At 35.9% G+C, this 23,524-nt stretch overlaps 4 protein-coding genes across 4 annotated transcripts; 2 read left to right on the top strand and 2 right to left on the bottom strand.

Annotated features, from left to right (window-relative positions):
- Nucleotides 1-60: 60 nt before the first annotated feature.
- LOC132192262 (small ribosomal subunit protein uS8-like) lies at nt 61-3,722 on the bottom strand. Its single transcript, XM_059607539.1, has 4 exons — nt 3,612-3,722; nt 1,607-1,754; nt 1,351-1,511; nt 61-327 (listed from the first exon to the last, which is right to left on the bottom strand). Exons 2-4 carry the CDS (start codon nt 1,737-1,739, stop codon nt 229-231), a joined length of 393 nt encoding a protein of 130 aa, XP_059463522.1. The 5' UTR covers nt 1,740-1,754; nt 3,612-3,722; the 3' UTR covers nt 61-228.
- Nucleotides 3,723-5,754: 2,032 nt separating this feature from the next.
- LOC132162058 (uncharacterized) lies at nt 5,755-9,266 on the top strand. The gene is made up of 2 exons (XM_059572305.1): nt 5,755-6,434; nt 8,690-9,266. Exons 1-2 carry the CDS (start codon nt 5,845-5,847, stop codon nt 8,694-8,696), a joined length of 597 nt encoding a protein of 198 aa, XP_059428288.1. The 5' UTR covers nt 5,755-5,844; the 3' UTR covers nt 8,697-9,266.
- Nucleotides 9,267-16,996: 7,730 nt separating this feature from the next.
- On the bottom strand, nt 16,997-18,093 carry LOC132191635 (histone H2A). Its single transcript, XM_059606724.1, has 2 exons — nt 17,795-18,093; nt 16,997-17,449 (listed from the first exon to the last, which is right to left on the bottom strand). Exons 1-2 carry the CDS (start codon nt 18,002-18,004, stop codon nt 17,207-17,209), a joined length of 453 nt encoding a protein of 150 aa, XP_059462707.1. The 5' UTR covers nt 18,005-18,093; the 3' UTR covers nt 16,997-17,206.
- Nucleotides 18,094-20,931: 2,838 nt separating this feature from the next.
- LOC132161738 (uncharacterized) lies at nt 20,932-23,184 on the top strand. Its single transcript, XM_059571921.1, has 3 exons — nt 20,932-21,122; nt 21,855-22,184; nt 22,630-23,184. The coding sequence occupies exons 2-3, from the start codon at nt 21,870-21,872 to the stop codon at nt 22,999-23,001; spliced, it is 687 nt and encodes a 228-aa protein (XP_059427904.1). The 5' UTR covers nt 20,932-21,122; nt 21,855-21,869; the 3' UTR covers nt 23,002-23,184.
- Nucleotides 23,185-23,524: the final 340 nt, after the last annotated feature.

Here is a 23,524-nt window from a genome sequence, read left to right on the forward strand (position 1 = left end):
CAAATTCAGATCCCAAACTTTGATGAACATGATTAAGAACTTAAGATTAAACCCGAAAAATGAAAAATTATAATCTTTGTATTATGGCTAGATAATCATATCCTTAAAATGGAACGGGAAAACAAGCATACAAATGAAATTGTTCAACTACAAAACTTGCATCATTGCACTAAAAAACTCCTTGAAATACGAAAAGATTTTCCATAAGCAGAACAGGGAAAGCTCAACCTAGTAAAAGAAACCCAGAACTTTTCCACCAACATTTTTCCTCCTAGCCTCTTCGTGGTCCATGATGCCCGCAGAAGTTGTCAACACAATATATCCAAACTGCAAATTTATATTCATTTGTTACCCCTAGAATGACACTCAAAACAGTTTAGACAAGAATAGTTTCATCATGAATCAAACCATCTGTTAGAGGTTTTCCCTTCCCCGGTTTCCCTTATTTGAAAAAAAAAAAAAAAAAACATCTGTTAGAGGGATTTGGCCTATCTGCTGTAATTTTAATAACAGACCTCCTGTAGTTTAAACCAACGGTCAACATTGCAAGTCTCTAAAATCTAAAAGAGCTAAAACTTTTGCCCGTCACCCTTCGTCCACCGGCTCAACACCCTCCCTCTTCTCACTCTAATCTTCCTCTAAACTGCTTTTGCTCTCTCTCAGACATACAGAGAACAACCCAACTAGAAGAGAAAAAGAAACACTCCATTTCTTTCATCAGACCCACAAGCTTGTTGAAGTTCACCCCAACTACCCTGCTCCATAACCCATGGTTTCCAATCCCACGACTCTCTGTTTGGCTCTGTTTTTGTGCATCAGAACTGAGCCATAAACCTAACACCACATTCATCCCAAGAACTTGGGATTTGGCCTCCTCACATGTCGTGGCCTATCAGATCTTTAGAAAACATCTTTCGAGTACACCCATGTAGTATATTTCCTTCCAAGTTATGACAAATTGCAGCAATAATTGAGAAAAAATCACGAACCACCACATATCAAAGGTTGATTTTCAGTGAATTTGGAGAGAATGCTCCCTACAACTCCTTTTGATCCGGGATGCATGCCCATTGAACTTTGCTCAACAGAAGGCTCCACTAAAAAAATGAAAAGCAAAATAAAGAGGGAGGGTGTGGAGCCAAAGAGAAAAGGGTGACGGCCAAAACCTTCAAAATTTGGGAAGTACTGTAGTTGTTATTGGCAAAAGTAAAAACCTTTAAAGTTTGGAAAGTAACTAGCTTTTTTTAGATTTTGGACAGGCATCAATCTTGACCATTAGTTTAAACTACAAAGAGCAGGTAAGCCAAATCCCTTTTAGAGAATAAGCAATATTGAAATTTGCATGCTAACCTGTCTAGAGGGAAGCAATCTAGCAGTCCAGGGCTCAATCTCTTTGACACCAACATCAAAACGAGGGCTAATAACCCCACACTTGTTCAACCTCCCATTTAGTTCAACCACAATTTTTCCAGCTCTGTGATCATCCACAAACTCAAATTCACCAATATATCCTGGAGTCCAAAACAAAGGTGCATAAGGAGGTGAGGTTAAAAAATTAAACAATGTAACTGAAAAATCAAAGAAAACAAAAGAGATGGATGCTAACCATGCTTTTGCATGACCAACAGAAACTTGATGATAACCTTTGAGGAAGGCCTGATCATGACTTGCCGCTTTCCCCGCTTCTCAGCATTGTACATGCTCTTTAGAGCATCATTCAGAACGCTGACTCTCACCATCCTTTCAAAGACAGACTGCCATAAAAATTATAGCATGAATTAGAAAGATCATTAAAAAAATAGAAACAACAATACACTAGGAGCATTTACAACATGAATGAAACGTATCATTAACATTTCCAATATCAAGAGAATGATGAGTGCTTCTTATATAACTTAGAGCCATGCAAGATGAAAGTCTTGTGCATAGTTTTGAATAAGAGAAAAAAGTGAGGAATCCTCTTTTTGACTCTGGCTCTCCCACTCCAGCCGACAATCGTTGTTTTCCTTTTTGTTACTTCAATAGTAGCTGCTTTAGCTTCAGCCACTTGAAATTTGATATTCCTATTTATTTCTCATCAAATGAATGGCGTCTTCTTCTGAAAATCCTAGCTATTCTTAGATCCAAGAGATGGGAGTTGGAGACCCCGAGTGGAAAGCAAGGAAAGATTCAAGTTCCTTATTAAGTGAAAGGCTCGGTCTGAGTTTCTACTCTTCGAAAGCAAAGCACCCATCATGGGATCTGCACCTATATCCACTTCCGGTCTTGGTCCCGGTGTGACAGCTACAACCGTTTTACATTTGCCAACTGTATCTACTACCTCTATTTGGTTAATCCTCATACCTAATATCACCAGTAACATCTCAAATGAGATATTCAACAGAGACAAGATTTTGAACCTCAAGCTTATTAGCCTAATTAGCCGACTAAAAAAACTACCCCGCCTATCCCTAGCTTAGACTATCTTATAATTAGTTCAGTCTGATGCAGCCCCATCTTCTAAGATAAGAAGCTCGTGTGCACCACCCCCACTCCCCCCTTTAGATAATATAGAGAGGGGTGAGAGTTCTTACTATTCATTGCCTCTGGGATCTCATATTTTAAGCAAAAAAAGACGGGCTTTCTAAAACTAGCCTGTTTTTCTTCTCCGTATTATGAGTGAAAAGGCATGCTTAGCCCAAAACAAGGGAAGTTTGGAAAAGCCTACCAGATGAGACTATCAACCCCTTTCTATTAAGACCTCTACATCTCCTTATGAAAAATTTACCCGGAGAGGAAAGCTCCCAACAAGCAACAGATTGAGCTTTAGAAAGCCGTTGCGCATTAGAACAAGTAATGGATAGAGCTGCACAAAAGACGTCGTGAATTGTGATTGGTATACTAATGGAAGCAATCATCACTTTCATAAACAATACAGGAAAAACTTCAGTCAATGTGATGGTCTGGGCGCTATACCATCACCACATCGAGCTGAAGGAAAAGTTGAAAAAATCGAGTTTCTTCCCGTTGAACAATATGTTAAGTTGAGCAAGAGCGAAGTCTGACTGCACTAAGCGTTTATGATCATGGTTTGCTATCTTCTCGAAGATACCAAGCATAAGAACAATTTAGCGGTGTGTTACGCTCCTGAGCGGTATGAAGCCCATAGAAACAATGGCTTTCAAGAGATGCTTTGATTCTACTAAAATATTAGAGTATTTCCCAACGATTTTTTTCTTCTCACTTTTATACTTGTATGAACTCGATTTCCAAAACTAAGATACCCAGATATTCTATATTGCAAATAATACTTCTGTGCGCTTGTAAACTCCTCTCCTCTTCTATTTCATCTCACTGCATACACGCATTAAAAACCAAACAACAACTGGGTATAGCTCCATCCATTTATACTGATAGATGCAACTCTCATTATTCAAGTATCACAAAGAATGCAAATTTTCCAGAAGAAAGAAAGAGAGATAAATTCATACGAAAACAACAAGGTAACCCAAATGAATGCAACAGTCTCATCACCATTAACGCGACCATATATTATGCAAAAATCTTCAGAAAGAAAAAAAAAAACCAAAATCTTAGTTTAAGGTTGTCGTTTAAGGTTGGTGAGAGCGTACCTTGGGGTTGAGCTCGCTGCGGCCGTGCCTCGACGAAGTGGAAGCAGAGAGTAAGGAGCAGGCGACTAGGGTATGGGCCTTGCCAGACACAGGTGTAAATGGAACTCTTCTTCGTTTGAGAAGTAATTGTAGCGGCGGCCATTAAGGTTCTTTTACGTCGATATGTTTCGCCTCGGAAAGATGTGTCATTCAATTTAATAAAATTTATTAGCGATGAATATTTTAAAATTGATATTTTCAGTAAAGGCAACTATTGTCACCGCCATAGTCCAAAAAGTTTTCAAATCCATGCCCCTTCAAAATACGAAATTATGTTGTTAATATGTTTTAGGGTTTTTTTTTTTTTTTGGAAATTATCTCATGAAATTAAAATTTTAAAATTTATCATGTTTTAAAAGTTTCAAATTTTAAGCAGATAGTTGTTTCTCCTATTATCATGTTATATCAGTTACAAATGTTATTTCAATTTTTCTTATTATTATGTTTTATTAGTTATAACTGTCGTTTTAAGTAATGATATAAATAAGACTAGAGTCTTTATAGAGTCATTCCAAATGTAATATGTCATTTAAAATCACCAACATATCAAAATTTAATAATGATCATTTGAAATTCAATGGTGATTTTAAATGTCACATCACATTTGAGATGACTCTAAAAAGACCTTAGTCTTACTTATATCATTACTCGTCTCTATCTGCTATTTTAATGATTATAAACAGCTTATATGATTATGTTGAGAGATTAAAGCGGTTATGGAGTTTTTACCAAAAGTACACTCATATACATAATTGAACACAACACAGTAACAACAGATTATTGAAAATACGCAAATGCTCTTATTTAAAAGCAAAATTAATTATGAACAGTTTTCGGTCATGGTCTACAAAGCATATAAATATAAAAGAGAAATGAAATGTTGCATTTTTTTTTTTTTAACATCTTTTGTACATCATATGTACGAAAAGAATATTAAGAGAACACTTAACATTTTTCTTTTTAATCGATCTCATTTTAAGATTAGTATGCCTATTTTCACGGGCTCAATTTGGTCTCGACAAACAGAAAAGATATAAAATTAGCAAAAGAATAATTCAAAATGTTTTTACGTGGACAAAATTTACTTTCAAATTAGATACAGTTGATTAAATTGATATTTATTTTGTAAAATATATGGCTTTTTAACATGTCTAAATGATGGATATTTCATGCTCGGTTAATCTTATAAAACCTCTGATATCAAATTTAATGAACTGATCTTTTTTTTTTTAAAAAAAAAAAAAAATCAATTTAATGAACTGAATTAATGCATGGCATTGAAACTCAAAATATTAATATGTAATAAGTTTCAGAAAAATTTGCCATTCGAACTAATAAAAGCTTTAGACCTCACATGCGTCACAAAATTCCATCCTAACTAATAAAAGCTAATAGGAGTTTTTAAAAGATATTGTAAAACATAAAGCATTTGACATTGCGATTTAAAAAACACTCAGAGCACGTTTGAGATTGTGATTTCAATAAGTGCGATATTAAAAATTACGCTTTTGAAATCGCTACTTTTTAAAATCGTAAAAACATTTGGTAAAACATATTAAAAATTACATTTTTATCAAATATTTGTTATGCGAAATCTTAATTTTGGTTTAAATTCGCATTTTTTCAAATAAGCACCCCTTAGCTTGCTTATTGAAATCACAGATTTTTTTCCTATTTTAAATTAAGTGCTTTTTAAATCGCAATGCCAAACATCTTACATTTTACGATATCTTTTAAAAACGTAAATTATTCTTATGAAATCGCAATCCCAAACGCACCCTTAAACTAAAAAAAAAAAAAAAAATTGCTATTTCTATAAGCATGCTAGAGAATGCTTATTTGAAAAAAACACAAATTTAAACTAAAATCACCATTTCGCATAACAAATATTTGACAATATATATATATATATATATTTTACTAAACGCCTTTATAATTTTAAAAACGTAATTTTTAAAATTATACTTATTAAAATCGCAATCTGAAATATACAGTTAATGGTATCATTAGACCCCGCTCCCCTACTACTCAGAAACTATTTTCATGTAATATCATTTGCTTACACGTGTCTCCAATTCATCTCCATAGCTGCCAAAAATCTAAAAAATTAATCATAACAGAAGCCCTCTTCACGGTTTACACCCTCTTTCCTAAAACCCTCACAAAAACTCTCAGAGAACCAGAATCAAACACCATGAGTTCGTTCACCAACACCACCAATTTCGACAACCTCCTCCTCCAAACCCTGATGGGCCGCCTCCAAATCCGCCCTCCGACTAGTCCTATGCAGTCCCAGTCCCTCGAGGAACTCCTCTTCGACGCCGCCAATTTCTCCGACGATATCGACGACGACGACGAAGATAATAGCAACAAGACCCAGCTCGCAAAAGAAGAATCAAAGCTCGAAAAGGAAATCGTCCGGGTCATCCTCAGCGGCAAGACCGATTCCCTCAAACCCAACTCGGGCCAGGCCGTCACCATCGGCGAGCACCACATTTGCGTCGGGTTTCATGAGGAGAAGGGGTCGGATTATCGGGTGTGGGAGTGGCACGGGCACATAATGCTCTTTGACGAAGAGAACGGGTACACGCCCGAGTATATATATGGTAATTACTTCGAGAGGTTGTTGGTGAAGTCGCGTGGTGGTGAAGAGGAGAAGGAGGAGGAGGAGGAAGAGGAGAAGGAAGAGAAGGTGGCGAACTTGGGGCTAAGGGAGTTGATTGACGGTGGGGATTCAGGTGGTGGTCGGATTCTTCATCGAAGCATGAATACTGGTTCTTCAAGGTTTATATGAGAAATCCTTTTCATATTTATTGTTTCTTTTTCATTTCTAACAAATCCCTAGCTAGTTCTATCTTATTGTAGAAGGTTTTTTCGTTTTTGGTGTTCTGGGTAATTAGCAATGAGAAGTGCTTGCCTGCTTGCTTTTGCAGCTTGATAATTCTAACTGTGTCTTAAGAAATGCATATGCTATGTCCGTGATATACAATCTCATCGAAACATCTTCTTGTGTGCACCGGTGTCCTGCAATCGGCTTTGATTGAATAGTGGTTCAGTTTAGGCTTTGGATGGAATTAATGCACCTGCTTTTTTTTTTTTTTCTCTGCAAAGATAATAAAAATTCGAGCTTTATACAACGTTATTTGGAAGTGTTATTCAACTATGAATCAGAGAAAGTGCGAGAGTGTGGTAACATAATGCTGGCTTTGGCAGATTATAACATTTTGTCTCTGCTGGAATTCGTTTTACTGAAGGGACGGGGGCTTGGGTGGTTTTGCTGGTCTGTGATAACAGCAGTGGATGTGGTTTAGTGGTATTGGAGATTATTTTTATGATTGGGGGGCTTTAGTGCATGTGCCAATTATGCTGAGAGTGGTTAGTTGATGTCATGTTGGTAGAGGGGCCTTTGATCTCTTTCTAGCTTCCACATATATTTATAGTTCAAGCATAGCAGATGCCTGAGTCTCTTTGTGAAGAAGCCACATAGGGTTTAACCAAGTCCATGCTTCAAAGTGCCAATTCTTTCCTTTAGTAGTGCTAGATACTGACTAAAAGAAGATTTGCCAAATTCCCTTTTCCAAATTTGATGACGTGGAGTTTAGCATTTGTAGGTGGCTATACTGGAAACCATGGGTCAGAAAGGAACTAGACAAGGATTCTGAGTTACCTAGTTTTCATGCCAGGAAGACACAAAACCAGATAGCCTGATATGTAGCCACAGTATCATGTTAAAATCCAGGACTGACTGGTGGTTCTATAAATTTTTTTTATGCCTTACAAGTGATTGGTTTCCGCAGCCTTCTTTAGGATTCCGTTTGTAGAGAAAGAAGTTGACACCATAAATGGTAAAAAAAAAAAAAAAGGGCCATGAGCATAGTTTTTTAAGACAATACCAGAGAATGAAAACTCCCATATTGTGTGTGCTCACTCACTACTGCCATTACTATCAAGTTGTTAACTTTTCTGCACTAGTCTGGAGGGGTCTTAGAAGGCCAGTTGAGTTTTGGAAGTCATGTGGTAGTTTTTAACAGGCTCGTAAATTCCCTTTGCAGTGTATTATAATCTTGCCAGTCCTGTCCATTTCTTGTTTATGCATATGCAAGATGGAATTATTTTGAGGGGTGGAGTTCCTTTGTGCTAAAAAATGCTTTAGGATTGGCTCAGCAATCAATTTATTCCTTGGAATGAACAGTGAAGTAGAGTAGAGCAATTTGTGAGGCATCGACATTTGGCCAAGATGTCAATCTTATTTTACTGGCAAAAAATTCTTAAAACTTATTAAGTGACAGGATAATGTTGATTTGTTATTACCTACTTTGTCATCTAAAGTTGAAAATGGGATTGGGGTTGGCTTGAGGGTCTAGGAGGTTAACCCAAATGCAGTCTGTAAATAGGTAATCTACCTGGTTCTGGCTGAACTTGTGGACATCGGCTAGATTCCAGTTGCCAACCCTACTTTTCCGCAGTTTTTTGACAGATTGATAGGGTTGTATACATGTGTTGCCTCTATGAGATCATCAGGGCTTCGTTCCTAATATGAATAAAGTCCTGTACTCCTTATTTTCTCCATGATATCTTCATGCCTTGACATGTTTTGGGCATCAAAGGAGAGTGCTAGTTCCCATTTGGCTATGGTTCGCTGGAAAAAATTATAGGTGTTTTTAGTTGAGCTTATTCATCTTCCATGTCAGTATTGTGTAACCATATGAATGTCTTCATGAGGTCTTCGTGAAGCATATATATCTATAAAATCAATTGTTTCATTGCCTTTTAATTGCCTTCTCCCATTAAATCTGCATGTTCCTCTGATTTTTGGGACATACTGCTATTCAACACCCCAGCATAAGGTAACTCTGCATGAAATTCTCAAACCTTCTTCTGAATTACTGTATAAACTGCTTAATGCGTACTTTATTATTTAAATAATGGTTTATTCTCTTTTGTTTTAAAGAATCTAATGGAATTTTAACGTGCATCATTCTTGTTATTCTTCTTTTTTGTTTTTACTTTGATTTTTTACCCTTCTCTGAAACTGACAGGGTTTAGTCTAGAGTCTTCAGTTAGCATAAGATGTTTTGGGATTTAAAGAGAAGCTGCACCCAGTGCTCATCCACTTGGTTGATTGGAGATTGAGGTTATTGCTTATCATTCTGCACACAATGTCCAATGCAGTTTTGAGTATTCATCGTGTCTTCTATATTTTCTGTATTTGGATTTTGAGTACATCTTTGGCTGCATAGAAAATGTGGGAAGTAATTTTGTTAAAGTAACTTCTTTATTCAGCAGAACAAGTATTTGTATCAATCTGCTAATTTTTTGTGTTGTAAATTTAAGTGTGCCTGCCATTCTGGTTGGTAATTACAAACACGTTTGGTATCCCTTGGTTCCACAATTTGAAATCTGCATGCCTACTTTGCAGTGAAACTTTCAAATTCTCGTGCTGTTGCTATTTTTTAACTTTTTATATGGACCTTAGGCCTTTCTGCCCTTTTCCCTGGACTGGTTTTACTTGTAAGTTGTAAAGTTTCTGTGGTATCTTTCATTGAGTCATGATTACAAGAACAACCATGTGGAATTTTTTCTGTGTCAAATGGAATGGATACCATTTGTGTATTACATCTTGTCAGATCAGTGAGTAATGGTTTGACTTGACTGCCTTAACCATCATATGTTTATGTTACAATGTAGAAGTGGTTCTGGTTCAAATATCTTTCAGTAGTTTTAGAAGAAAATTTATGTCTTGTTGGTAAATGTCTTTTCAGAGATAAGTGAGGTCTTGGAAGAGGAATGTTGTCTAACGTCAAATATCTCTTGGTAGTTTTAGAAGAAAATTGATGTGCAAGTGTAATTGGTAAATGCCTTTTCAGAGGTATGGGAGGTCTTGATAAAGAATGTGGCGGTGTTGCCTTTTGAAGCTGTGGAGACTGGAGTGCATGAGTGGTCAGTCGTTAAGCATTCACATTTGGCTCATAATTTTTAGTTAAAAGAATCACATTTATTTTATTTTATTTTATTTTAGTTATCTATTTTTTTTAAATCACTTATATCTCACTTTGAATTTTAGCTATCTAATGTTACTATTTCATTTTAATTTTCTTTCTCCATTTTCACTCAAATGGGAGGAGATAATCGATGAATAAAGAAGTAATTTATTTTGCTTTGTTTAGTGTACATGTAGCAGCTAGTAGCTACCCATCTTTTTTTTTTTGGTTAAAATGGCTAGCCAGTTGCTGATAGCTTTTGAGCAATTTTTGCCAGCCAAAATAACCTTTGGCTATCACAATGAGAATGCCAAGTTGTGGATATCCTCTTTTTAATGTAGAGCTACAACCAAGGTTGTTGTTGTTGGGTATAACTAGAGCTTTAATCGAGCCGAGTATTAAATGTTCAAGCTTGGTTTGTTTAATTTTTTTCAAACACGAACCGGGGCCTAGTTCGCTCAGGAGTTTCTTAACTTATCCATTGTATATATATGGTAAATATTATGATTTTTTTACCTTTTGTTAGTAAATCCATATTAATTATTAGTTAATTAGATAATTTAGCTTGTCAAATCTTAAACAATCTAATCTCAAGTTTATATGTTTGTCTTATAATATGTATATACATTCATTTATATATACTTAAGATGTTCTCATTATAAAGTTAAGAACAATACTAACAAATAATAAAAATGAAGTCATACGAGTTTATACAAGTCCAATCAATTTTATACGAGTTTGACTCGTTTAATAAAATTTTCAAGCTTTATTAATTTAATATATATGAATCGATTCTGAGTTGAGCTGTTTCGAATTAAGTATCAGAATAACTTCTTCCATTTTAAATACGTAGATAAGTTTGTTGACAATATAACACTTTGAATATTATATATTATATGTTATCTAATAATAATTTCATCCGTTTTGAATATGCCAGATAACTTTGTTGAGAATATAACCTTTTGAATATTAGATATTATGTTATCTAATATTTCATTTGACTTGGTCTTCAACTCTATCTTTACTTATTTTTATCTTTAGAAAAATGATTACTTTTCTCCTTCGTCCTTCTCCCATATTCTCTATTTTCAAAATTATCATTAGATTTGTAAGCCCATGGTGGGACCCACATAAACCTTATATATTCAATGATAATTTTAAAATTTGAGAGAATGAAAGAAAAACCGGAAAATAATGTAGAGCATGCCTCTTATCTTTTCTTCAAATGCCAAGCTTTTCTATGCTTAAAAACGGCCAAAAACTTTATACACAAGAAAATTTGCACTATGAGTTTGGCCATTTTGCCCTCCTCATATCCTCCACCTACACTTTCAGGGTGATATGTCTCACCTAAAAGACTTTGTACGTCAATTACAGAATTGGCTACCAACTATTAACATACATTACAGTTATCTGGTAATACCGGTAATATTAGGGGCCTGGTAATATTAGGAGCTAATTACTAGTATAATTTGGGTTCAAACTCTCTCACATACTGGTAATAACTCAAAAGTTTCTACTTAGAATATTCAATTAACATGAAAGGTGAAGTATAAAGACAATGTTCGAACTCAGGTTAAATTATTAATTATTCCAAAGACTTAAATTTGTTGGAAATTTGAATTCAATAATTTTAATTAATATTCTATAATTTAATTAATAATCTGCCATTAAAGAAGATTTGTAAATTAGCTTTCTTTTAATTGTTAAAAAAACTAAGAATTAAAAATAAACCTTTTTCGGTGCTACAAAATATGCATATATTAGAACTTCTTCCGGCCCGGAATAGTTTGCTGCTAGGTAATTCAAATAAAACATAAGTCTCATTGGTATCTTATAAAGCTGAATAGGTCATCATAAGTTTCAGTTCCATTTGGCTGGTTCCTCAGTTATACAGATCTAAATAAGCCAGTTCTTATCAGGTTGAAGATCAAACTTCACATTGGGTTTTTTTTTTTTTTTTTTTTCTTTGATAAAAGGCGAAATATATATATATTTGTACAATGGATGGTCTTTTTCACTCTGGATCAATTAAAGAAAGAATGAGAAATTGATGGGAAATAATGAGAGATTAATTGGAAATGCTTCTAAACACAAAGTAGGAAGCGGCCTACATAACTAAAAAAAAAAAAATGCACTCTAAAATTGGCACTTCTAAGCGTTCCAACTCTAAATAAAATTCATATCTAAGTGGAGATTAGAAATAATGCAGGAAAAGTTCCAATCTGAGAACATATTAGGATTGTTGATGACAAGAATGATGCCGGAGCATCCCCTTCAATAATAAGAGAGCTGCACCAAATGAATAAAATAAAATAAATAAATAAAAGCTACACCAAACCATTAGTGATAGTGGTTCAGTAGCTACAAGAAAATTCTCAAAGTCATTAGACATGTATTAGGGTGAGAGTTCGACTCCGAAAATGAGAATCCTCAATCTTTTTAGTATTAGTTGCCTTGAGTCTCACTGATGTCGTTGCACCCACAGGGCAGCACGGGTAAAAGTAATATTACCATCAAAGTCATTGAGAACAGGAGCTGCCACCCAAAATCTAATCTAATGGCTACATCAAAGTTAGCCGCAATACTTCATGGAGGAGGAGAAAACCAGAGGGAGGTGATGGAAGAGGAGCTCTGTCGGCCAACAGGTGAGCCCTAGTAGAAAGGTTGATCAGCTTCAAAGAAGCTATGCAAAACTAAAAGCTTGCATATATGCTTGGCATCCTTCAGAATAGGCCGACAAAAACCTGGTGGGTCATAGCATCATCGTAAAATGTTAATACTTGTATATACTTCTCCCTGATGAATATAGTCAACTTTCTAAGTTAGCATCATGAAATGGCAAAGTAAAGAAAACAACCCCTCTTTTAAATACCAAATTAATTCACCACACAAGAGTAACTTCAAAGCTTACTTCTAATTGTTAATGTTCAAGTTTGTATGAACAGTTTAAATATAAAAGGTAGAGGCTATTATATTATTCAATTTATTCTAACCTAATACAAGCATCCTATTATATAGGATTAGAGGAAATAGCATAAAGATTAAACTACCCTTAAAACCCTAATGACTCAAACCCTAAAACTTCCCCTCAAGCTGGAGCATATACATCATATGAATCTAGCTTGGAAGATACAAGCAAACGAAAAACAACTAGAAAAACATACTCTAACACTCCCCCTCAAGCTGGAATAGCTTGGAGTACACAATACAAATAACAAGATAATTAAATAAAACTTCAAGGCCGGTCGAAAATTCATCGGAAACTTGAACAACGAAGATTTGATCGGATCTCGCCGCAAAACACCAAGACCGGTCAGAAACAAAGATCACTAACAAGAGGTGATCAGGTCTCGCTGGAGAATCCAAGGCCGGTCGGATAGATCGATCACTAACAACTTGGAATCGGTTCTCACCGCAAAACACCAAGGCCGGTCGGATACATCGATCACCAACAACCAACAACAATTACATTTCACATGATTAACCAACGATCACCAGGCCTCTCCTTGTTATTCAACTTAATTTGACCTAATACAAACAACCAAATATATAGACTAAACCCTATTGACAAAAAGACCAAATTACCCTTGAACCCTAATATCTCTTCTAACCCTCCTCAAGCTAGATCAGATAAATTATATAAATCCAGCTTAGAAGAACAAGCAAACGAAAAACACATATAAAAACATACTCTAATAGTTAAAGAGTAACCCTAACCAATAACCAATGATGCCTCTAGGAAAGAAGATGCAAGAAATTTGCAGAACTAGGAAGCAGAAAGAAACAAACATATCATTGGAGGGATTTAGGCAGAACTGGAAACAGATTATATAGAGTACCAAATGGATCAATTACCTGAACATGTGAATTTATGTCAATTGCATTGCAACTCTCTCTCTCTCTCTAAGGCTAGACCCATCTTTGAAATCCAGCATTGGTAAACGAAATCCATGGCATACTCCAATTCCTTGTCATTTTATCCATCAGTAAAAAGCCACACTACACTATGGTTGTGACGATTTAACCAAGTCAACCAGGATCACACCTAATGCCAACAAATTCGAATGATCTTTTGCATTTAGGAAGAGATCCTAAATGCAATACAACTCATTTTGTTTAAATCTCTGTAGCTAACCGTTTAAGAATCAAATTATTTTTCAATATGGTAAGAATATATATATATATATATATACCATATTGAAAAACAGTTTAGATCCAATTAACACACCTAGAGGGTGGTGAATAGGTGTTCTAAAAACAAATTTTACCAATTAAAATTAAAAGAGACAAACACCACGCAATATCAATCAACAAAAATCCACAATAGAAGTGCAGGAAATCAAAAGATAACACACATGAATTTTGTTTACGAAATGGAAACCACTCCGAGGGCACTCATCCACAAGCAAATTCCATTGTAGAAGAAAATTATTACAACCTGTTTAAGTACTTACAAAACTTTGTAGATTACCCTTGTAACCTTTTCCCGCATTTGATTAAAAAAAAAAAAAAAAACTTTGTAGATTCAAAGCATGACTTGTAATTCCATGAGTGGCGCACTCAATCTCTACTCTAAAGTGGACTCTAGCCTTTTTCTACAGCAACTTGCTGCGAACGAACTTGTTTAATCTATAGAACTCAAGTTGCTCTAATGAACTCATCAGCCGTTTACCAACACTAGAAAAAAAAAACGATTAAGGATTTCATAGTAGTTTTGTAATAAGAAGAGAAGTAGAGAAGTTTAAGCTTAGGGAAGGTTTAGGCTTTCTCTCTTAAGGGATTTCAGGTTTCCTCTCGATAACCTCTAAATAATTAAAAATCGTGTAAAGTATGGTATTTATAGGTAGGGTAACAATTTGGGTTAAACAAGGAATCCTATCTAAAATAGGATTAAAATTCCTGCAAACTTGCTCGAGCGAGAGTTGAGGAAGTTTCTATTTGGGCTTGCTCAAGTGACTATAGTGTGAGGGGTCGAGCAACATTTATGTTTGGGCTTGGAACTTGTTCGCTCGAGCATGAATCGAGTGGGGATCAAATGACATTGAGAGCATTGCATAACTTCCTTACTCAAGCGTAGATCAAGAGATAGTTGAGCGAGTCTTCATAAAGGGCAAGTCTTGAACCAAACTCAACCCTAACTCAACTACTATAAATTACAACCCAAATGACCCATGTTTTGAGAGTTGGATTTGCCTACACAAATACAAAAACGTAAGAATCTCCCCTTTTGACAATTTCGTGACAAAACATTAAAATACCACAAAATGCAATTGAAGCTAATCCTATCATACCAACGAAACACGACTACTCCAAATTACATAAAACCCTAAAACCATGAAACACAAACATCTGAATGGTTGAATAAAATGAACCTGTGCCCTGATACATTCACAAACACATAAAGGTGTAGGCAACATATAACTTTGATGAAAATTTATCATTAAACAGCAATAGCAGAAGATCACATATATCCATAACAAAAAATTATCCATATCCACATATCACAATATATACTACTCCCCCTTTTAATCCCCAATGACGAAGGGAAAGTACAACATAAATGATCAGCTCCATCAGCATCCTGCCAGTCATGGATAGCACGGATGTCTTACTCCATCTGATCCAGACGATTTTAAGCTAAGGGAAATCAAGTAATCAAGCAAGGAAAAGGGAGACCAACTCAATTGTTTGAAGACTAAAACACATAAGGATTACTCGGAAAAATGACTAACTATATCAATGGCCTATGGGGACTCCAGTAATTAATGCATAAGGCATGTAAGCCCTACCAACTCCTAATAGAATACTGATTTGAGCAGATAATTCTACAGAGAGTTAGATTCTCGGCAGTGAATGGCAAAGGCTGGGCATTGGGTATAGAGTGATGCCATTTAGAATGATACTCATGAAAAATATAAATTATAAAATCTTTATCAGGTGCAATTTCAGAAGAATATGGATAAGGTGACTACTTAACAATAGGTAATCCACAAATAGAAGATGAGTGAAATGGTGAATCTAAAAGAAATTGTCCTCAAGCTATAAAACTCACGAACTAATTCCATAGAAGGCTGAGGAAAACCAGTAGTCAAAGATAACTATTATAGAGATTAAAAGATATGGGGAATTGATGTACCTTGAAGCTCAGCAATGCGAATCTCACGCTCCATAAGAAGAGAGCCTGTGGAAAAATTAGTCTCAAAAAGTTCTTGAGCCTATCATCTTGAAAACGGCTAGTTGCAGGAGCAGAAGAGGCAGGACAGGCACAAACACGTCAAGGCATCGTTAATTTGAGCCATACACATAACAAAATCACACCCATAAGAAATAGAGAAACACATAACATATGAGGTAAAACCGAGGCCTAAGAACCTAAACCAAAATTTTAAAATCCAAGGAAAATCACCTTAGACCTAAATGGAATGACATGGTAACACCTAAAATGCATAACCGAATTAAAATACAAAGAAACATCACAAGAAAAATCAAAGAAATTGAAAGAAAACTGAGGCATTCATCAAACACTCTTGAAAATTAACCTAAATACGTAAGGCACAAATTAAAGAAACAACCCACAAGCAATTGATGCACAGAAACAAAGCAAATTTGCATGAATCCCAGAAATGGTTAAAGATTGTGAACTATACCCAACAAACAAACAAAAAATGAACAAAGAGGAAAGGATAAATACCACTACACACGGTGGAAGATGAAGGAGTAAAGGTAGAGATGATTTGGAGGCACACACAAAAAAAAAAAAAAATGGAGAAGAAGAATGGCATTCCTAGAGGTCTCGCACAAAGGGATGCTCAAGCGGCCGGAAAAAGAAGGGAAAGAATCAGGTTTTAAATGCTGGACATCAGGCGTCTGTCGCGGCTGTCCAATCTCGCTCAAGCAACACTAACACGAGTGTTTAAGAGAGAGTCCAGCAAAATTTGTGCGTGGGCTTTTCCTAGTGGTTATCATTTTCTACAATTAATGATGAAAACGAGATACACGGATTGCGAATTCTAAGGAAAGTTCCTCCTCCACTTTGACTATGCCCATTGTCATCCCCATGCTTCTTAAGGAAAGTGGGTCATTTACCATATCACTTTAACTTCCAGTATTGGCTGGGCCTCCATTGAAATGAGTTTCTGGCCTACCTTCGGATTAAATATCTTCCATTTTCTGGCAGTTAAACCCATATTTTATAATAGGGTTTCATAAAAATCAACTACCAATTTACTGCATTTGAACATCATACCAACATAATTGATTATAATCTTATGATTTTCTCTTAGCAATCAATCCCTTGATTTATTGATTGTGATATGGAAAATGAATCATACTTCTTCAGCAATCTCGAATTGAAGCAACAAGTGAGAGCTCCAAACTGGGCTGCAATTCGATTTCATTCATTGAAAAGCAAAGGATGTTCTACAAAGTACATGGGGAAAAAAAAAAAAAAAAAAAGGTACAATGGTGTCCTAATTCCTAAGAACAAGATGAAGCTTCCCCTACAAGCCACATACAGAAAGGAAATTACATACAGAGACACAAATACTTTGCTCAAATACTTCTCTGAGAAGTTCAAGCTTTCCGAGGAGACTTGGTGGCCTTGGATGGAGACTTGGGCTCCTTGGTTGCCACCTTTTCAGACTTCTTGGGCAGAAGGATGGGGTTGATGTTGGGAAGTACACCTCCGTGCGCAATGGTCACACCGGCCAGAAGCTTTCCGAGCTCCTCATCGTTCCTCACGGCCAGTAACACGTGCCTTGGTATAATCCTGTTCTTCTTGTTGTCTCTTGCAGCATTTCCAGCCAGCTCCAAAACCTAAAACAAATTTCAAATAATGTACCACTTGCTGAGACTACAGAAATGCAAGATCTATCTCAGAATACAGTAATTGAAAAACTACAACTTAAATTGACTAACTACAAAAGCATAAAAACGAAGGACCTGTTTGGTTGCCGAGAAAACCGACAAAAGATAGAAGATAAGCTTTAAAATCTAAATTACTAGGCAATAGACTAACGATGCTACTTTATTCCTCTTTTCCAACACTAAACCAAGCAGAACAAAGCAGGAAGTTCAACTCCAAAAAAAAGATTTCAGCTGGAAACCCTAAATTGTCAAAGCAACGAAAAATTCCAACAGAGAAAGGAGTGGATAAACTACCTCAGCAGCTAGGTACTCGAGCACGGCGGCGAGGTAAACCGGAGCGCCGGTTCCGACGCGCTGAGCGTACCGGCCTTTCTTCAAGTACCGCCCGATCCGTCCAACTGGGAACTGTAGACCGGCTTTAACGGACCGGGTCACCGGTTTCTTCCTGGGACCACCGCCCTTCCTCCCTGCGGCACCTCTCTTCAACTTTCCTCCACCTTCCATGAGTCAAAAAGAGCTTAGTCCAAAGAAGGAAAATTTTCTCGCAAAACAAACGGAAAAAAAGAAAAATGTGGACGACCAGTTGAGGTTGGGTGGGTGAGGTTTTTAATACGGGCGTGGTAAGAGTTCGGAAGCACCCTGCTTTGTGATTGAGGGACGGAGACCGCTGGATTAGTATAGTAATCGACGGTTATAAAGTGATGATGTTGGCGATCCGTGAGACGTGGAGTGGACCAATGGGAGGGGGACATGGGTTCGGATAAATGAATTGAAAAGAGTGGAGGGTAGGCAGTCGATGTCGTCTTGGATATGTTTCAAAGTGGATGTGTTGAGCTTTGTGTTTGTTTCAAGAAAATTATGTTACGCGTATTTTTATTTGACATAGATTCCTAAACCACGTTTGGGGTGGCGACCAACCCCTACGCGCTTTCTTTGTTTCAAGAAATGTTACGCGTATTTTTACTTTTATGTTCCTAACTTATGTTTGGGGTAGTGTGATCATTCTAGATTTGCTTTAGAGATGATTGTGCTACCCCGAAAACTCTTTTGAGGTAGTCGTGGTCACCTCCAACACCCTTGGGGTGGGTCACGACCATCCCAAAAGAGTTTCAAGGGTGGTTGGGGTGGCCACAACCACCTCATATTTGTTTCAGGGGGATCGCAGTCACTTACTTTATTTATTTATTTATGAATTGAAAATAATAATAATATTAGATTTTTGGTAATTTTGATTCAATTCCAGTTTAAGTATACATGTTGTTTCTGAACTACGGAACATGAATAACTATTCCATCTCGTTCTCCTTTATTCTCAGTAATAACTATTCAATTTCTTAATAAAATACGCATTTCGCGAATCAAACGAGCCTTAAGTGTATATATTTTTAACGTTAATTATTATGGAATTTTGAAGTTTAACAGTAATTTATTTAAAAAATATGAGAGCGAGAATGATACAATAGTGTGTATAACATTTCTCTTCACATGTCCAGGTAGATATAAGGCTTAGCTCGACCATTCATCGGGATTTATTTGGATCTTCTGTTCATGGCCCATTAAACCCAATGCCAAGAATTTGAGTAAAGCTCGGGGACATTTATGATTTTTTTTAAGGATAATTTTATATTTAATTACTGCTTTCAAAAAAACCCCTCCATACTCTATGATTTAAAAACACATATTTTTTTTACGTTTTTAAATCACAATTTTTTTAAAACACAATTTTAAATAAATTATTTTTTACGATTTAGTTTAAAATCACTTTTTTTTGTTTATAAAATCACAATGTCAAACGTAAGATTTACTTTACCATCACTTGAGAATAGTGTTGTGATGTTTCCATTGTATTGTTAAAAAATTCTTGCTAAGAATATTTTGAACCTAGGTACCTTATAAAATTTCTTGGGATTTAAAAAGTACAAGCAAAAAATAAAAAATAAAAAACAAATAAATAAATAAATCTCTACCATTAAAAAAATTGACAAAAATCTATTACCACATCCGCAGTTTGATCTAAGAGCATTTTCAATAGAAGAGCTAAATGTTATTTTTATCTAAAATAGTTATTCAAATGTTTTAAAAAGCTCCTACATTAGATTAGCCAAAAAAAAAAATGTAAAATAGATATTTGATTGGAAGAGCTAAAAAAAAAGCTAAATGTAGCAGCGCTTTTCAAATGAGCTATTTTATTTTTCATTGTTTCTCACTTGTTTTCTCTTTTTCCCAAATTTTTTTACATTTTTCCTCTCACATGTTCTATTTTTCTTAAAACTTTTTTTACTTTTAATAATATTTTAATAGAATAAATAGAAATATAGCTAATCGGATATAGAGACATTAAAAAATTGCTCAACTAAACTAGATAAAAGTTAATTTTAAAAAGTCATTTTATATAAAAATATGGCTCATTCATTGAGAATGCTCTAACCCACTAAGAGCATTTCAATGGGAAGAGCAAAATGTTACTTTTATCTAAAATAACTATCAAAATGTTTAAAAAACGTTCTACATTGGATTAGCCAAAAGAAAATGTAAAATGAATATTTGATTGGAAGAGCTAAAAAAAAAGCTAAATGTAGCAGCACTTTTCAAGGGAGCTATTTTATTTTTCCCTGTTTCTCTCACCTATTTTCTCTTTTTCCCAAATCTTTTCATATCTTTTTCTTTCCATGTTCTCTTTTTCCTAAATTTTTTCTTATTTTTCCTCTCACATGTTCTTATTTTTCTCAAAACTTTTATTGCTTTAATAATATTTTAATAGAATAAATAGAAATATAACTAATCGGATGTAGAGACATTTAAAAATAACTTAGCTAAACTAGATAAAAATGAGTTTTAAAAAGCCATTTTACATAAAAATATGGCTCCTCCATTAGAAATGCTCTAACCCACTTACCTCTCAAAAGAAGACAGCTTTTATTCCCCGGCCAGCGAGCCCAGCCCAACCCAAGTCCCCCAAAAATATCTGTACCTCTCCCAATCGTCGGTGACGAAAACGTGTGCGCCCCTGATTGGCTATTGACTTTTTCTCCCGACCTTCTTAAACCAGCGCATCTGTCTCCCTCCGATCCAATCCTCATTTCCTTGCACGCAACAAACAACCCTCCTGTCTGACCGAGTCGTCACGTGCCATGGATCGACTCCTAACTCGCTGACTCACTTGAGACCCTAATCCTCTCTTTACCTTCCGTTATCCAAATCCTCCATCACCAAAATCGATCATCGTGTCCGATCAGTCGGTACCGTGGCTAACGTATTCAGGGGTTTTGCTTAGGGTTTCGGAGAGCATAGGAAATATGCCTGCGGTACCCGTTGACCTCTTTCTGCGCCCTTTGGCTCCTTCCTTGACTTCCTTCAATGGTGGATCGTCTTTTAATCGTCTGAAACGTCTTGAAAAAGGTGATCGGCGTGGTAATCTTAGTTAACATTAGGTTCTTTTTTTGTTTCGTAGTTTCTGTTTTTTCGTGATTTTTTTCTGGGTTCTTCTCGTTTCGCGAGCGGCCCGTACGAGATCAAAACTGGGTTTGTTGAGAAATCGGAAATCGAAAGAGGTTGAGAAAGTTTGCGGCTGTTTGGTAAACGCTAAGTACTCCTTCCGAGGTTGTCATAGCTTCTGGTATAAGGTACTTTTTGTTTATTAATTTCAGTGAATTTCGATTTAATATCTAATTGCTTGTCCGTCTAGGGTTTATCTGTCATTTCTGTTAAGACCAATTCTTTGGCTTCGTTGAGCGCCGATGGTGATCTTCATGTTTTAGCTCTGAGGATGTTGTTTTATGTTTGCATTTGAACGCATCTAGTTAGCTTTACTATTGTGCCTTTTTTGGGGAGAGCTAATAAGTTGAAAACGGAAAATTGGGAGTAAGATGTGAATGTTGCCTCTAATATTACTGGTGGATCATCTGATTTTGAACCCGCGTTAAGTTTTTTTGTCCCCTCAAGAAAACATTATAAATTTTAATAATTGCTATTACTTTTCTCTGGCACATTAGATATTAAAATTCTTTTGGAAATGATGTGTGCCTTGTGGCCCGGATAAGTTTGTTTGGAGTATTTTGATATTTTCAGTTGTTTGAATAATTTTATTTTGGTATTGTGAATTACAAGTTTTTGTTTTCTTCCATCCGCATGCATAATTTTTCTAATTTTTTTTTTTTTTTTTTCATTTAAGAACACAATTTGAAACTTTAACTCTTGTACTGGAAATTCTTCTGAGATTTGAGGTTTATGTGTTTGTTACATTTATGGGAATAGGGTATGTCTTAAATATATTACTTCAGTGATTTGTGCTTACTAGATTGAATATCAATATAATTGGATCTGTCAAATATCTGTGTTGTCTCTTTTTCTTGTAGAATCTGATTTTGTCGATGGAGGTTCAACCTTCTGATGTTGATGTCCTTGGAGATGCTCTTAATAAGTCATTGAATACCCAAGATGCTCAAGAGACGGAATCTGCATCTGATGGGCAGGAGGAGGAAGACTTATGCGAACAGGATAAAATATCCCAGACAACTTCCTCTAACAAGTGCTTAAACAAGTGTGTAACCTTTCCACAACCAAATACAATGCGGCCTGCGAGTTCTTCCTCGGATGAGGAAGATATTGAATCTGAAGCAGTATCACAGGGACCCCTCTCTGAGGAATCTAAGGATCAAGCCTACTCGCGATCAATATCTTTGCCTGTAAGTTCTCATCATTGGTAAAGCTCATTGTTTAATTTTTTACACCTCTTAAGAAGTTACTCACTTTACTATATTTGTAGGATACTCCGCCTTTGATAGTTAAAAGTATGAACTATTAAAAGACTGCAGGTTTTTCTGTTGTGGGTGTCTTTGTAAGTGCCCCTCGTCCTGCACCGCCTATTCTGTTGTAAGCCTGTTTGTGCATATGTATGTGTGCATGCAAGCTCTTTCAGTTTTTTAACCCAATATTCCTTGCTGCCTTCTTACTTTGGCTGGATTTTTTTAGCGATGGCTCTCAAATATTAATTTAAGACATGGCAGAATTCACTGTAAGATACATTTTTGGATGTATCAAACTGGCTGTGCATAATCTTTTAGCTTCCCTAGGTTTCATTGTATAGACTTTCTTTTTCTACTTTAGGCCTTATATTTTTCTATCTCACAGACTCCTTTGAAGCTTGTATCTGCCATGAAAGGTAGCCGAGAGAAACAGGGGGTTGTGCAGGAGAAACTGACAGTGAAGTGGGCTCCTGATGTGTATGATCCAATGCCTACATCGGTCTCACACTCAGTTAAAAGCAAGAGCTCTCAGAAGTCTAAGAACAAGAAAAATGAAAGGAAAAATGGGAAGAAAGGACAAAAGGGTAACTCTTCACAAAGGGGCAGTGGCAAAGACAAGAAACAATATCGCAAAGCTGCTAAGAGCTCGGATGGATTTGGGAATTTTGAAGTTGGCAGCTCTAACGCCTACTGTGGTAGTAGCTTCCGTAGAAAATCATGCGCTGAGGTGCACTTCTCAACTGCAGAAGCTTTGTGAGCCAACATTTCGTTCAATATCTTGTTCTTTGTCTCAGGTGTGTAGATAAATAAGTGTTTGCCTTATTGGTATTGTTCGGTTTTAATTGTCTAAGAACTTTGGATTGTACAAGCAAAATTTTGTTGACGGTGTGTTGATGACGATTATAACATGGTGAAAATATATGACTTTTTATGCCTTGTACATATCAGCAATGATTTTAAGTTTGTGCTGCCAGTAGAATTATATCTATGTCTAGTTTGTAATGAAAGAGGCCTGCCTAGTGCTTAATCGTGTGATGATGGATACCCTTTTGTTTCCAACTATTTGCTGCCTTTGCCCGGGCCTGGCCTTCCAATTCTCTCTTTTGTGTTATGTCAGTGGACAGTGGTAGGTAAGTTGATTTTGTTCCGAAACCATGGGTTGAATTTGCAGAGGAACCGAGGGACAGAAATTGTGTTATCACTTTGTAGCTTGTTGATATGAGATTTGGATCAGTTTATTGTTGGGATAGAATAGTAGATTTAAGGGTTATTGGGCTGTT

Source organism: Corylus avellana, chromosome ca9 (assembly GCF_901000735.1).
Source record: "Corylus avellana chromosome ca9, CavTom2PMs-1.0".
Lineage (NCBI taxonomy): Eukaryota > Viridiplantae > Streptophyta > Magnoliopsida > Fagales > Betulaceae > Corylus > Corylus avellana.

Bases quoted from the DNA above. Each gene is read 5' to 3' on its own strand.
- LOC132192262 (XM_059607539.1), bottom strand. From the start codon at position 1,739: ATGGTGAGAGTCAGCGTTCTGAATGATGCTCTAAAGAGCATGTACAAT. The intron at 1,512-1,606 runs GTTAGCATCCAT...TTTGGACTCCAG, and splicing joins GTTGGTCATGCAAAAGCATG to GATATATTGGTGAATTTGAG. The intron at 328-1,350 runs GTTAGCATGCAA...ATAAATTTGCAG, and splicing joins GATTGCTTCCCTCTAGACAG to TTTGGATATATTGTGTTGAC.
- LOC132162058 (XM_059572305.1), top strand. From the start codon at position 5,845: ATGAGTTCGTTCACCAACACCACCAATTTCGACAACCTCCTCCTCCAA.
- LOC132191635 (XM_059606724.1), bottom strand. From the start codon at position 18,004: ATGGAAGGTGGAGGAAAGTTGAAGAGAGGTGCCGCAGGGAGGAAGGGC. The intron at 17,450-17,794 runs GTAGTTTATCCA...AATTTGTTTTAG, and splicing joins TCGAGTACCTAGCTGCTGAG to GTTTTGGAGCTGGCTGGAAA.
- LOC132161738 (XM_059571921.1), top strand. From the start codon at position 21,870: ATGGAGGTTCAACCTTCTGATGTTGATGTCCTTGGAGATGCTCTTAAT. The intron at 22,185-22,629 runs GTAAGTTCTCAT...TCTATCTCACAG, and splicing joins CGCGATCAATATCTTTGCCT to ACTCCTTTGAAGCTTGTATC.